We start from the raw sequence: 12,559 nt of genomic DNA, 5'->3' as shown, positions 1-12,559 counted from the left end.
TTATAAATTCCTAATATTTCTTACCACTCCAACTCAAAATGTTGTCTTATGCATGCTGCTTGATGAAAAGGCTTAAGTACATTATATTTAGGAAAACACGAGCCATATTCAGAAGCGTTATGAGTAAACTACCTGGGGCCTTTCTGAAGATGAGGACTGAGATGCTAAAAGGACATTTAGGTAAAAAAGGAAATATGGTTAAAAGTAGAGGGGATTGAATATTTGGTGATCTATTATTGTTATCCACAATAATTTTATGATTTATTTTTCTTTTTTGTATCTTTGACTTATATATTGTCTATTACATAATGCAAATTTGATGGTGATTTTTTAAACTTCTAATATGTTCTACCTCCTTAGTATAAATTATAGCATATTGGTTAAACTCTAGACAAATCTGAGTTCAATCCCAAGTTCCAGTGTTTCATAGTTATGTGACATTGAGCAAGTTATTTTGTCTCTCTAAATCTTGGTTTTGTTATCTTTAAAATGAGGATAATAATAGTACTTTCCTCATTGAGAAGAATAACAGAGATAGTACATATAAGTGTCTATGTTTATGTGCTAAATGACATCTGTTGTCTGATAAGATTCCAAGGGAGGACTAAAGAGTGCACTCCAGTACTAGAGCAAGGAACAGATCTGAGCAGAAAAGTCACATCAGGGTGCTCATGCGAGAGGCAGAGAGCTACAGCAACAGGTTCAAGGGGAGGATCTTACAGAACAATTTCCAGAGAAATAGTGTTTTTCATGGAAATCAATTAAAAGAGTTTTTCAAGACTATATCTAAGTAAGACCTCCAGAAAAAAAAAAAATTTAAAGAGTCAGAGAAACAAAGAACTATTTGAAGAAGACATTTCAGATAAAAAGGAGTAGGAAAGGAAGAATATGAGTAAAAAGAGGGTGAAGACCAACTGGAAAAATTCCCTTAGTCACACTGGTTGGGGATGTCACTCACTCCTTACTAAAGAGGAAATGGAGATGATATCAGATTAACTGCTTATCCTGTATAACTCCTCCAATGGAGCTACTTACAGTAACCTGTACACAATCATAGAATTGGAACACAGAGAGGTATATGCTCCCCAAATCTCGACAGAGGAAAGACATCTGTGTCCTTCAGAAATTGGGTAGAACTGTGAAAAATATGAAATTAGCTATGAAAATTGAAATTGGGAAACATAAGTCACAATGCTGTTTATTCATACACATTTTTTCATGAAAATAAAGAATAAAAACAAAGGAAATGAATGAGCGTTTGAAGGTTTTGGATAAGCATTAGCAAGTAAAATGAGAGGAAGGAAACACAGTCTCACACTGTGTTCCTATGATTTCTGGGTTTCACTGACCAATACAATATCCTATGCTCCAGCAGCCCTCTCCTCTCCCACTATCCAAATAGGGACTGACATAAGGTTGCCAAGTTCTTATTTTAGCCATAGTGACATTTAAAAACAATCACAAATCACCATTTACTACCTCTTCATTTCACAAAAGAATGAACTGATACTAGAAACGTAGGATGGACATGAACTCAGGGAAAATGCATTATGAAAAAGTTGCTACACTATTCCCATTTCCTCATTTTCGTGCTAGTATATGATGACTTCTCTGTGGACTGGAATTGGTTCATGGGCCAGGATTTCAAACCCACTGCCTCAGTGCACTCTTGTGTTCCTGAATCATGGATAAAGTCACCTATACCACCAACTAAAAAATTTTATTCCTATGCAAATGCATTTGGGGTTCTCATTACACAATGTGGTGTAAGTCAGTCTCAGCAAATCCCTTCTCAATTTTAACAAACCTTAACCTTTGCAGGCAGGCATTGACATACATATCAATATTGGTCCTACCACATCAGTAGAGTTAAGATTCTCTTTGGATGTGCTACAAATAATAATAACCCAACTCTTTGTTTAACCCTTATTGTATCACTTACAACATTGTATTGTAATTTTTGTTGGCATGACCATCTTCCTTACTAGATGCTAAACCCCTTGAGGGCAGGAATTAGTTTGCTTCATCTTGGTACCCTTACAACTAAAACAATATTTGGCACATTGTAAGCCCTTATAAGTACTTGTTGAATGATTGAATGAACACTTCTGCTCAGGTTACGTCTCCTGAAACATCATAAAATACATAGCAAATCTCTGCTACTATTTTATAGTTTATTGATGGAAGTAGGAATCGGTTCTTCCTGCAGCATTTGCTTATTAATTCTTCAGAAATGCATGAAACCCTTGCCATGTGCCTCACTCTGTGCTAACTGCTAAAGATAATCGAAATGAACAGAATGTAGTTCTTGCCTTCAAGGATGTCAAGAATAGTTCCTCTCTGGAGCTCACATTATCTTTTTAGCACAGTGCCAATTTCTTGAATGATATAAATATAGGCAATTGAATGGTTTGAAATCTCAGTGACGTAAAAGTTGCTCTGATATGTTTTACTTAGTGGGAATAAACCCATTGGTCGCTACAAGCGGCAATACCCACTCTGTTTGTGTAAGAGTCCTCTTCTCTAACAGATTACAGCCACTATCCCCATGACACAGTTTACTTAAATGGGAGCTTTAGCCTGAACCACATTAAATGAAACAATAAATCTGCTTACTATTGCAAGTCTTGTTGTATTTGCTGTTCTCCTGTGCAAACCCTTCCAGCCGGCACTGAAAACGATGCTGCCAAAATTCTTGAAACCAAGGGTTTCGGAGGTTTGTTTCTGGCCGGAGCTTCAGATAATAATCGTCAAACCACTTGACATCGGGAGATTGGAGCTTGATTGTGATTCCACCAACAGCTTCTCGCTGATATCCATCTGTCACATCGTACCTGTCAGCCCAGCCATCACTGCGGGGAAACAAAAAACCCCTCAGCTTAGAACGGGTATATTCTAAGCAAATGATTCCATTTCCTTTCCTTTTGAAAAGATTAGTAGTTAAATGGCTACTCAGGCCACACTATGGTCTTACATTACTCCTATGTGATTACTGAGATAGCAGCTTGTTAGAATAAAAAGTGCAAAACACAATGGGAATTCTAGGTGTAAGAGCGCTGGAAGGCACCAACCTCACTTACCTTGAACTGCAGAGAATAACCTAAGGCTCTTGGCAGAATTTTACTGATTGCAAAATACAGTATATCCATGGAAGCTGCGTAATATCACAATTCACACTCTTTGCTGAAGTTTAATATTTAGGTCAAGTTAACTTTAAATACATTCTTTTCCTTTAATTTATAATAATCATTATAATGATCATAAAATGAGAATGAAAAATATTTCTAAAATGTGCCTATCATTAATTTAACCATCCTATGACATCATGTTTATTTATTTATGTTTTATACTTTACAATTGAATTATAGAGAGGTTAAAAAGAACCTTGCTGATTATGGTCATTCTATTAAATATTAATTCGTCAGAGCCTCAACCTGAAGTCCTTGTGGTCCATAGTCCATAAACTCTTTCTTATCCCATGATACTTCTCTAACACATTTAAAATATACAGGGGCTGGCCTGGTGGCATAGTGGTTAAGTTCATGTGCTCCTCTTCAGCAGCCTGGGGTTTGCAGTTTCGGATCCTGAGTGTGGACCTAGCACCACTTGTCAAGCCACGCTGTGGTGTCATCCCACATAAAATAGAGGAAGATTGGCACAGATGTTAGCTCAGTGACAATCTTTCTCAAGCAAAAAGAGGAAGGTTGGCAACAAATGTTAGCTCAGGACCAATCTTCCTCACACACATGGAAAATACATATGAAATCATGTTTAGGAAATATGAAATCAGTGATTAGAGTGTTTGAAAGAAAGGACTTCTTAACAATGGGCCATCAAGGATGGTGACAGGGATCAGACTCCTCAATATCACTATCATTCTATGCACTGATCGCTCAAAGTAATCTAGGAATTTTAAAATAAAAGACTTTGAAATTGCAGAAGTCATGTTATAATGGTATGAGGGAGTATAACAGAATAAGGAAAAGTATTCTAAGCTTATTTGGAAAATACATGAGACACGACATTGGAAATAAACAACATGAAAAGATGTTTATATCAAATTTGGGCACCCCTTGGGGTACTCAGGAAAAAAAGAGACTGACTTTGAAATTGGTAAACAGTTAGCCGTTGATGATTAGGTAGCTAGTAACTAAAGTTTTTTTTTCCCTTTTGCAATTACTGATTATAGCTTTTGGTTGTTCACCCACCCATTGTTACTGTGCTGCTTAGGCAATATGCTCTCTGACTCCCACTAGGCTCCTATAGGTAACATCTCCCTGGTGCCTGGGTCACCATGGTAACTGGTGTTTGAGCTGTTTTTCAGGAATTAGGAGCCCCTTCTCCAGTTCAGGCCAGTTGAGACCACCAGCCCATCAAGCAGGCCTGTGCAGATGCCCACTAAGTGACCTTTTGACATCAAGAGGCTAAAAACTCCACACTAAGATCATGCTAAGCCACCATTTTGTTAACATGCATCCTACGAAGAAGCATGAAGTCTGACTGTGCTTGCGCAGATCGTCAATTACCTCATCTCTCCTCACCTCCAATCATCTATCTCCACACTGCAGACCACCTTGCCCTGACCCCATAAATATCCCTGAGTCCCCATTTTCAGGGAATCAGATTTGAGACTCATTCTCTTGCTTCCTCGCTTGGCTGCCTTGTGATTAAAACCCTGTCTCTGCTGCAATCTCATGGTCTCGGTGTTTCACTTTCTAGGCAATGGGCAAAAATGAATCTGGTTCAGTAACAACTTTTCCCATCCTCTCTCCCATTGGGACATGTACAACTTGTGCTATGTATCTGGTGGGACCTAGTGATGCTATCTTTCCTTTGAAGAAGTGCAAGTGGTCTTTCAGGAAAGACAAATAAAGTCAAGGAAAAGTTTAACGATGAAAAAAAGTAACACCAAAGAAAAAAGAGAAGGGATATAGAGAAAGTTGAGGGGAAGAACAGAATGGAGCCTCCTGAAGGCAAGGCAGGAATGCATCTGGAGGGAAGCTGGGTTAGGGGGAAGCAGGCACCAGGGGAAGGTTGAGGGAAAGGATTTACATTAGCCATCATTGTTCACTTCATCATTTTCAGATATTTCCATTTGCCAGAATCTTAATTTATTTTTATCCTCCTTCAAATGCATTTTTGTCCTTTATACATTTTTTTTGTAGGCAGAAAGCATGCTCCAATATTTTGCATATAAAATCAGTGCCAGGAAACATATTATGTAAGTAATCAATTAAAACAAATATGACAAAAAGCATTTAGTTTTTTCAGCATGGTCTGCTATATCTACTCTGACTTAAAAAATTGATAGTGAGAGTTGTTTCAAAGGTCATAGATTACTCATTAAGACATCATAGGGGCTTGAGATATTTCCTAAGGCATCGGTGGGTGGAACGCGATAAAAAAAAATAAACAAAATAAATCATTTCTTCCTCCAGGTCCTCTTTGACAAGACGGTATTTCATTAAAAATTATCTACGGTGAAATTTCAAAAACTTTCAAGGCAGATCAGGAAAAAATAATAATGCAATATGTTTTGTCCCAATGTTGAATTTGATTATTTCACACATTATCTTCCCTTAACTTTCTCATTTTCAGCTGTAGAAGATTTTATTTAAAGCTGACAAGTTGAAATGAAGTGGGCTTGCTTGCCTCATTTTCTCCTCTGTTTTGGAGGGTTTATTATATCACTGATATGAGAGTGTGGGTCTCATTGGCACTTGAGGATATGCATGGGCGCGCTGCAAATGGGACAGGAAGCTCTGTCTGACAGGCAGAGCCCCATTCTCCAAGGAAGTGGGAATTTAAATTGCTCCTTTTGTTAACACTAGCTCGTGCTTATGTAACGCTATGATTATGAATATTACATAAGAAATGTACGATTATAATGGGTCCAATTTACCCTTCACAATTCATTTATCGAATTTAATGGGAATTGTAAAAAGCCTGTCTTGATAAACTTTTTTGGAAGTAATATTTCCAAGAAGAAAGTTGTCAGGCCCAGAGTGTGTTAATTTACTCATCTCTCATCATGTTCTTTAGCTTTTTTTTTCCAGGTATAAATCTCTTCTCTACATTGAAGAATTTAGTAAAAGATGATGCTTTATTAGCAGCCTATAAGTTGGAGTTATGTTTAAAATAATTTTGTTCCAGATGTTTTCATTGAACAACAAAATAAAAATCATAAAGGAGATTGTGTGTAAACAGAAAATTCCAGTATCTATGTGACAAAACAGGGTTATTCTATTTAAACTTATTCGGGAATATCTGCTATGTCTTGAGAAAGTTCATCCCATGCTGGCTAAATTAGATGGTGCTGTATTGACTTTAGGTTATTAAATATTAAACATTAACACTGTCATAAAAAAGTGCTTGTAAGATTTGCGTTAAGATGATAGGGTATCTCCAAGTAAGGAATAATAAATCCAAAGGAAAATTAAGTGCCAAGAAAAACTTAAGCTTACTTTTCTACTATCTAATGCCTTCCATTACATTGATAGAGTGGACTGTCAAGATTCTGGCACTACTTTAATGCCTTTGGGTGACATATATTTTACCAAATCAGGAAAAGAAAAAAAAAGAGGAGAAAGACAAGGAAAGAAACTAGAAATGTACTACATTTAAGGCAATTTTCTAGATTCCATCTCTCTCATCTATCTACCTATCCATCCACCCATCCATCCATCCATCTATCCATCCATCTAATTTCTCTTCCTTCTCATGGGTGGGCATTTTACCAATCTCCTCATAATCCATTTCATTATTTACTTTCGAATTCTTTGACATACAGTCAATTCTCATTATTTGCGGATTCTGCATTTGCAAATTCACCTGTTCTAAAATTTATTTGCGACCCCCAAATCAATACTCCTGAAATTTTGGGGGTCATTTGCAGATGTGCACAGTGACAAAAAATTTGAGCTCCTGATGTACACGTCCCCAGTTGAGGTTGAACAAGTGACCCTCTGCTTCCTTGTTTCAGCTTTCATACTATAAACAAGTGTCCTTGTCATGGTCTACTTACTGCCAAGTTTTTTTTGCATTTTTGTGTGTCTTTTGTTGATTTTGCTGTTTAAGATAACCCCAGGCATAGTGCTAATGTGTTATCTAGTGTTCCCAAATGCAAGAAGGCTGTGATATGCTTTGCATGGAAAATACATGTGTTAAATCAGCAGCATTCAGGCATGAGTAAAGCGCTGTTTTCTGAGAGTTCAATATTAATGAATCAACACTATATATTAAGTAAACTGTCTTTTAGACAGGAACACACATAAAGCACGCTTATGTTGATTAGTTGATGAAAACATAGTGACTATAGGCTCACGGCAATTTAAACCTATATCTCCCCCAGGAGCAATGGTCAGTAGTCATTAGTTCAGTGTTTGGTGCACATTTACAGAACATAACTACTCTGAAAAACAAGAATTGAGTGTACATATATATTCTCATTTGGATGTTGTTTTAGTCAGGCCTCCAGTCTTTCTTTGGCCATAGAAACAGAGTAACTTGGACATTTGAAACAGGAAAAAACATTTTTAACTTGCTTAGGTTGGCTTAACCAAGGAAGGAATTTCAATCTGTATAACCCAGTCTCAAAACCCCTCCTCAATCGATACCTTAAATTCCCTTAAGTCTTCCCTGCAGACATCTTAAGGACATGCTCATTTAGCAAGAATTTGCTTTCATTTTCTTCCAAAGATGGCATTATTAAAATATCTACTCCTACTCTATCATCTACCCTTCCTCCCGTCTCCTCACAAACTCCAATTCCCATTATTTCTCATAATTAGCAACTCATGAAAGTTTAACTTTTATCTGTTTTCAACAGAAGATTCTTGTTTAAAACAAAATTGACTCGAATTCTCCAGCCAAAATCCATCTTCTTTTTCTCTATAAGCTTCCTTCTTTTCCTCAACATTTATCAAATATCTACCATCTTAGACTAAATTATTTTGTGGCAATAAACAGCTCCAATATCTCAGTGCTTTGAAACAAAATTTTATTTTTTGCTCAGCCTTTAGGTTCACTGCAGATGGCCTAAACTCTGCTCCATGTCAGCTTCATTCTGAGACACACTTTGAAAGAGCAGTTTCCTTCTGGGACGTGACTGATCACGTGGAAGGGAAAATAGAGCATAATGAAACCACATAACGACTTGTAAGTATTCTGCTTAGAAGTGGCGCACATCACTTCTGTTCACATTTCATTGACCAAAGCAAGTCATATGGCCAAACCCGACCTGGATGGGACAGGTGTGTATGATTTTTCTTTCAGAGAGGATCAGTGAATATGGTGTGAAAAACGCACTCTATCACATTTACTATGTGTTGAAGTTGTATTGCAATTGAAAAACAGGTTGAGTAGGTTCTAGGCACTAAACTTCAGCAGCTCCCAGTCTAGTGGAGAAATAAGAGAGGAGGATGGATGTAGAAAGAAATGACCACATACAAATGAGTATTGTTGGGGCTGACCCTGTGGCCGAGTGGTTAATTTCCTGTGCTCTGGCGACCCAGGGTTTCGCTGGTTTGGATCCTGGGCACAGACATGGCACCACTCATTAGGCCATGTTGAGGTGGCAGCCCACATGCCACAACTAGAAGGACCCACAACTAAAATATACAACTGTGTACTGGGGGAATTTGGGGAGAAAAAGCAGGAAAAACCCCCAAGTATTGTTGAGATATGAACCACATGCAACAGGAGAGAGGATCAGTAAATAATTAACTTTTCTTAGGAAGAGAAGATTTGAATTGAGTTTGAAAAATATGGATAATGGAATGATAATAGTATTTTGAAATATTCTAGACAATGAGAAGGTATTTTTGAATCAGGAATGGTGAATATTAAGCACTGCAGCTATGTAGAGTGCAAAGGATAGTGAACTAATGAGAAAGTAAGCTAAGGAGGACCAATTGTGAATGGTCTTTGGTGCCATCCCCAAAGTTTTAGACTTTATCGTTCAGCTAATGGGGAGCCAGTGGTGTCTTTTAAGGTGGGAAATGATATGAGGAGAGATGAGAATTGGGAGTGAACTGTGGTAACAGTGTGAGTGGTAGATCAGAGTAGTTGTAGATGAGTATTAGAGAATCAAGTGAGAAAACGTGTTGCAGTGGTCAAGGAAACTGATGGAGGATTAAATTAAAGCAGTAGCAGTTGGGATGAAGAGCCTTAGTTGGAAGGAATTCTAAGAATCCCTGAATCTAGATGTGTGGAGAATAGGGAATAAAGGGGGACTTTCCTGGTTTATAGGAGAAGATTAGCAATATTGTAGCTCCACATCCTAGGCCGTAAAATACAGGCACAGAACAGGTTTGGTGTGAAAAAGGAAGAAATGAATACAAGTTGGGTCAGTGATGATCAGATTTCCCTTTATATGCTCTCTAGCACTTCTTTTCTCCTGGATTTCTATCTGTTCTCTGCATATATAAAGGATTTGAATGTTAAAGAAATACAAGTTAACAATTATCTTATCTGTGGTCTCAGCACCATATTAACCTATCCTATTCTACTATGTTTATGTTTGTATGCTGAGCAATAGCTGTTGGCCCTCAAAAAAAAAAGAGAGAGAAATTAAAATTTTAGAATTGTAAAAACCTGATACTCTATAACACTTATCCTTAAAAATATTTTAACTTTAGAATTATTATTTTTATCATTCATTGTATTAACTTAGTGATATATAAAGAAGGGATTATGGTTATAAAATAATTACTGCAGGGTTTACAACCATTAGACTCAATATTAAAATATATTTCTGGCATGTGGAAATCCCTATGGGCTACACGCTAACAGGAACAAAAACAATTCTTGGATATTATGAAAAGTTTTATGAATTATTGAATGCTAGAGTAGAGAGGCTAAATAATTTTAAACTTTGTCTCCCTTAAAATCTAAATCTGCACAATGCAGATGATATATTCTTTCCTATGAATACGTATTTTAAGTTATTGGTATAGAAAACAGAAAAATATATATAGAACCAAAAACTGCATTGGGTGATCATTTCGTAACAGTTCCCATGTTCTATTCATTCCAATTCATTAATTCAGTAAACATTCTGCATGCTTCTATTGTGCACTCAGACTGCACATACACTGTGGTAGGTTCCAATTCGTGCCCTCAAGGAGCCAACAGTACATTAGGCATGAGCTGCCTGAATGCGCATTGCTGACTTCCAGCTCATTGGAATTTTCTTTATTTATCGTTCAGACTAAAGATCTTCTTTCATTTTTATTCAATCTTTCCACGAAGAGTACAATTCATTAGGTTTCCAGGCACTGAATCATCGCTTACTGAAAATCACATTCCTGTCCTGCCTCCCTCAGATTATTCCCAGATCACCTCAATTAGTATTCTGGGTGTTTCCAAACTCTTAGTTCTTACATTTACAATCTCTTGATGTGCTTACATGGAAGGCTAATCACATACAATGGGTATGGATTTCATTAGTTGAACTCTCAAATGGCAACACGATTATTTACTATAACTCCACAGAGTTCTTGGGGAGGCATCTGTGATGGGCAAACAACATAAATAAATCACCTCAAAGTCTGTTTCAAGAGGAGCAATACCAGATGAAAAATTCAGGCATCGGAATAATTATTCCTTCAAGTTGGCAGTCATTAAATGTGTGTCAGGAGACGTGAGCATGTGTGTGCGTGAGGAGGGGGAGCATGGGTGTGCCAGGCACACACAGTTATTTTTCCTCACTGAAATCTTGAGTCCTGCTTATCACGATGATATTGGCACTCCTGAGACTAAGCACACACGTTGTGTATTGGAGACACAGCGTGTTGTTTCTTATTTCTCAAATATGTCACACTTTCACACTTCCAAGCCTTTGAGTAGGCTATTCCCTCTGCACAGAGTGTCATCCTTTCAACTCCTCCCAGGTTTCCTGATTTGATAAAATCCGGTTCATCTATCAAGCAGACAGACTGAGCTTGAACACAACTGATCAAAACCTTTCTCAAGCTCCCCTGGGCTCGACAGCTCCCGCCCCTCTGCTTCCAAAACCAAGTGACATTTATTCCTTTATTCACTGAACAAGTATTGAGTAACTAATATTCTAAATGTGGGGACAGAGTGGTGAGCAAGAAGAGAAGAGATCTTCTCTCAGAGGGGTAATATTACGGTGCTTTTAGTTTGGCATTCGTCATTGTATTAAAGTTAAATACATTTATTTAGGTTTTACCCATGTAGACTATCAATTTTGTGTTTTGGACAACTCCTCATCCTTATGTTTGTTATAATGCCTGGCACAGAGGAAGCACTCAAGAAATGTTTAACATAACTTGTTAAAAATTAGACTTTAAAAGACAAACTTCAAATTACAGAGAATTCTTCTCAGATAACCTGACATATTTATTTTCAATTGAGAAAACAATGCTGTCAGATGTGCCTTATAAAATGTGCCTTCTGGGCCAGCCCTGTGGTGTAGTGATTAAGTTTGCAGGCTCTACTGAGGCAGCTCAGGGTTTGCAGGTTCACTTCCTGGATGAGGATCTTGCAGCGCTTGTCAAGCCACACTGTGGCAGCGTCCCACATAAAATAGAAGAAGACTGGCACAGACGTTAGCTCAGTGACAATCTTCCTCAAGCAAAAAGAGGAAGATTGGCAGCAGATGTTAGCTCAGGGCCAGTCTTCCTCACACACACAAAAAAGTGCCTTCTGAAAGACTGAATTGGTTCCCCCTCCAAAATGGTCTCCACTCTCTACCTAATGCTATTAAGGTTAATGAGTACATTCATTAGGCCACATCTCAGCATTTTTTTTTTAAATCTGTTCGCAACCCACATAATTATGGAAACTGCTGTTCTACCCACATGTAATCATCATCCTGCCAACTCTCTTACCAATAGCACTTTAACAGATATTTTTGGAATTTTTTTTGCTTTCTAATAGTGGGAGTCTATGACTGCTTAGCTGTCTTCATCTAATATTCCCTTTTTTTTTCTCGCCTGGGATAGTAAGAGGTCTTAGAATCTCTAAATAATAGCAAAAAGCAAAGAAGGATATTGAGCTTTTAAATAAAAGTTCTTGTGAATATACACCAGTCAACACCAATGGATTACTTAATTCCGAAAAGAAGCACAATGTGGAATTTTTGAGAAAATGATTAGGTTATTTACTGAGAATCAGTTTATCTCTGGGGTTTGTCCATCTTAGTTTTTCTCATTTCCAAGGCTTTCTAAGGAATAAGTAGATGTGGATTGCAGGAGCTGTATCAGAATATTCAAAAGAAGGATGCAAAATCAGGAACCTGAAGTTTGCTATGTGTCTAGCATAAGTCAGGTGATTTCCACTGTATCACTTATCCTAATTCTCTGCAGGTCTTAAAGGTAATAATTATTAGCCCAAGTTTTTACCATTGAGGAAACTGAGGCTCTGAGAGATTAAGTAACCTACTCAAAACTTCACAGCAAATATAGAGGAGTTTTAAACCCAGGTCTTTCTAGCTCCAAAACTCCAGCCCTTTCCATACTTCACAGAGCCTCCGAAGTAATGACATACAGTGATGAGAGCACTGAGAAATGTGTTTTAAGGGGATCACATGTAA

General features: G+C 37.5%; 1 protein-coding gene across 6 annotated transcripts in view; it reads right to left on the bottom strand.

Annotated features, from left to right (window-relative positions):
• Positions 1–12,559, bottom strand: part of GRM5 (glutamate metabotropic receptor 5) — a 474,085-nt gene that overhangs the window by 129,954 nt on the left and 331,572 nt on the right. For all 6 annotated transcript variants that reach the window (XM_023645596.2, XM_070273228.1, XM_023645593.2 and 3 more), the window contains one exon: positions 2,617–2,852. In XM_023645596.2, the coding sequence (XP_023501364.1) occupies positions 2,617–2,852 (236 nt within the window). The remainder of the gene's footprint in view (positions 1–2,616; positions 2,853–12,559) is intronic.

Source organism: Equus caballus, chromosome 7, assembly GCF_041296265.1.
Source record: "Equus caballus isolate H_3958 breed thoroughbred chromosome 7, TB-T2T, whole genome shotgun sequence".
Classification (NCBI taxonomy): domain Eukaryota; kingdom Metazoa; phylum Chordata; class Mammalia; order Perissodactyla; family Equidae; genus Equus; species Equus caballus.
Note: the sequence above shows the minus strand (reverse complement) of the source record. Positions and strands in the feature narration are given on the sequence as shown.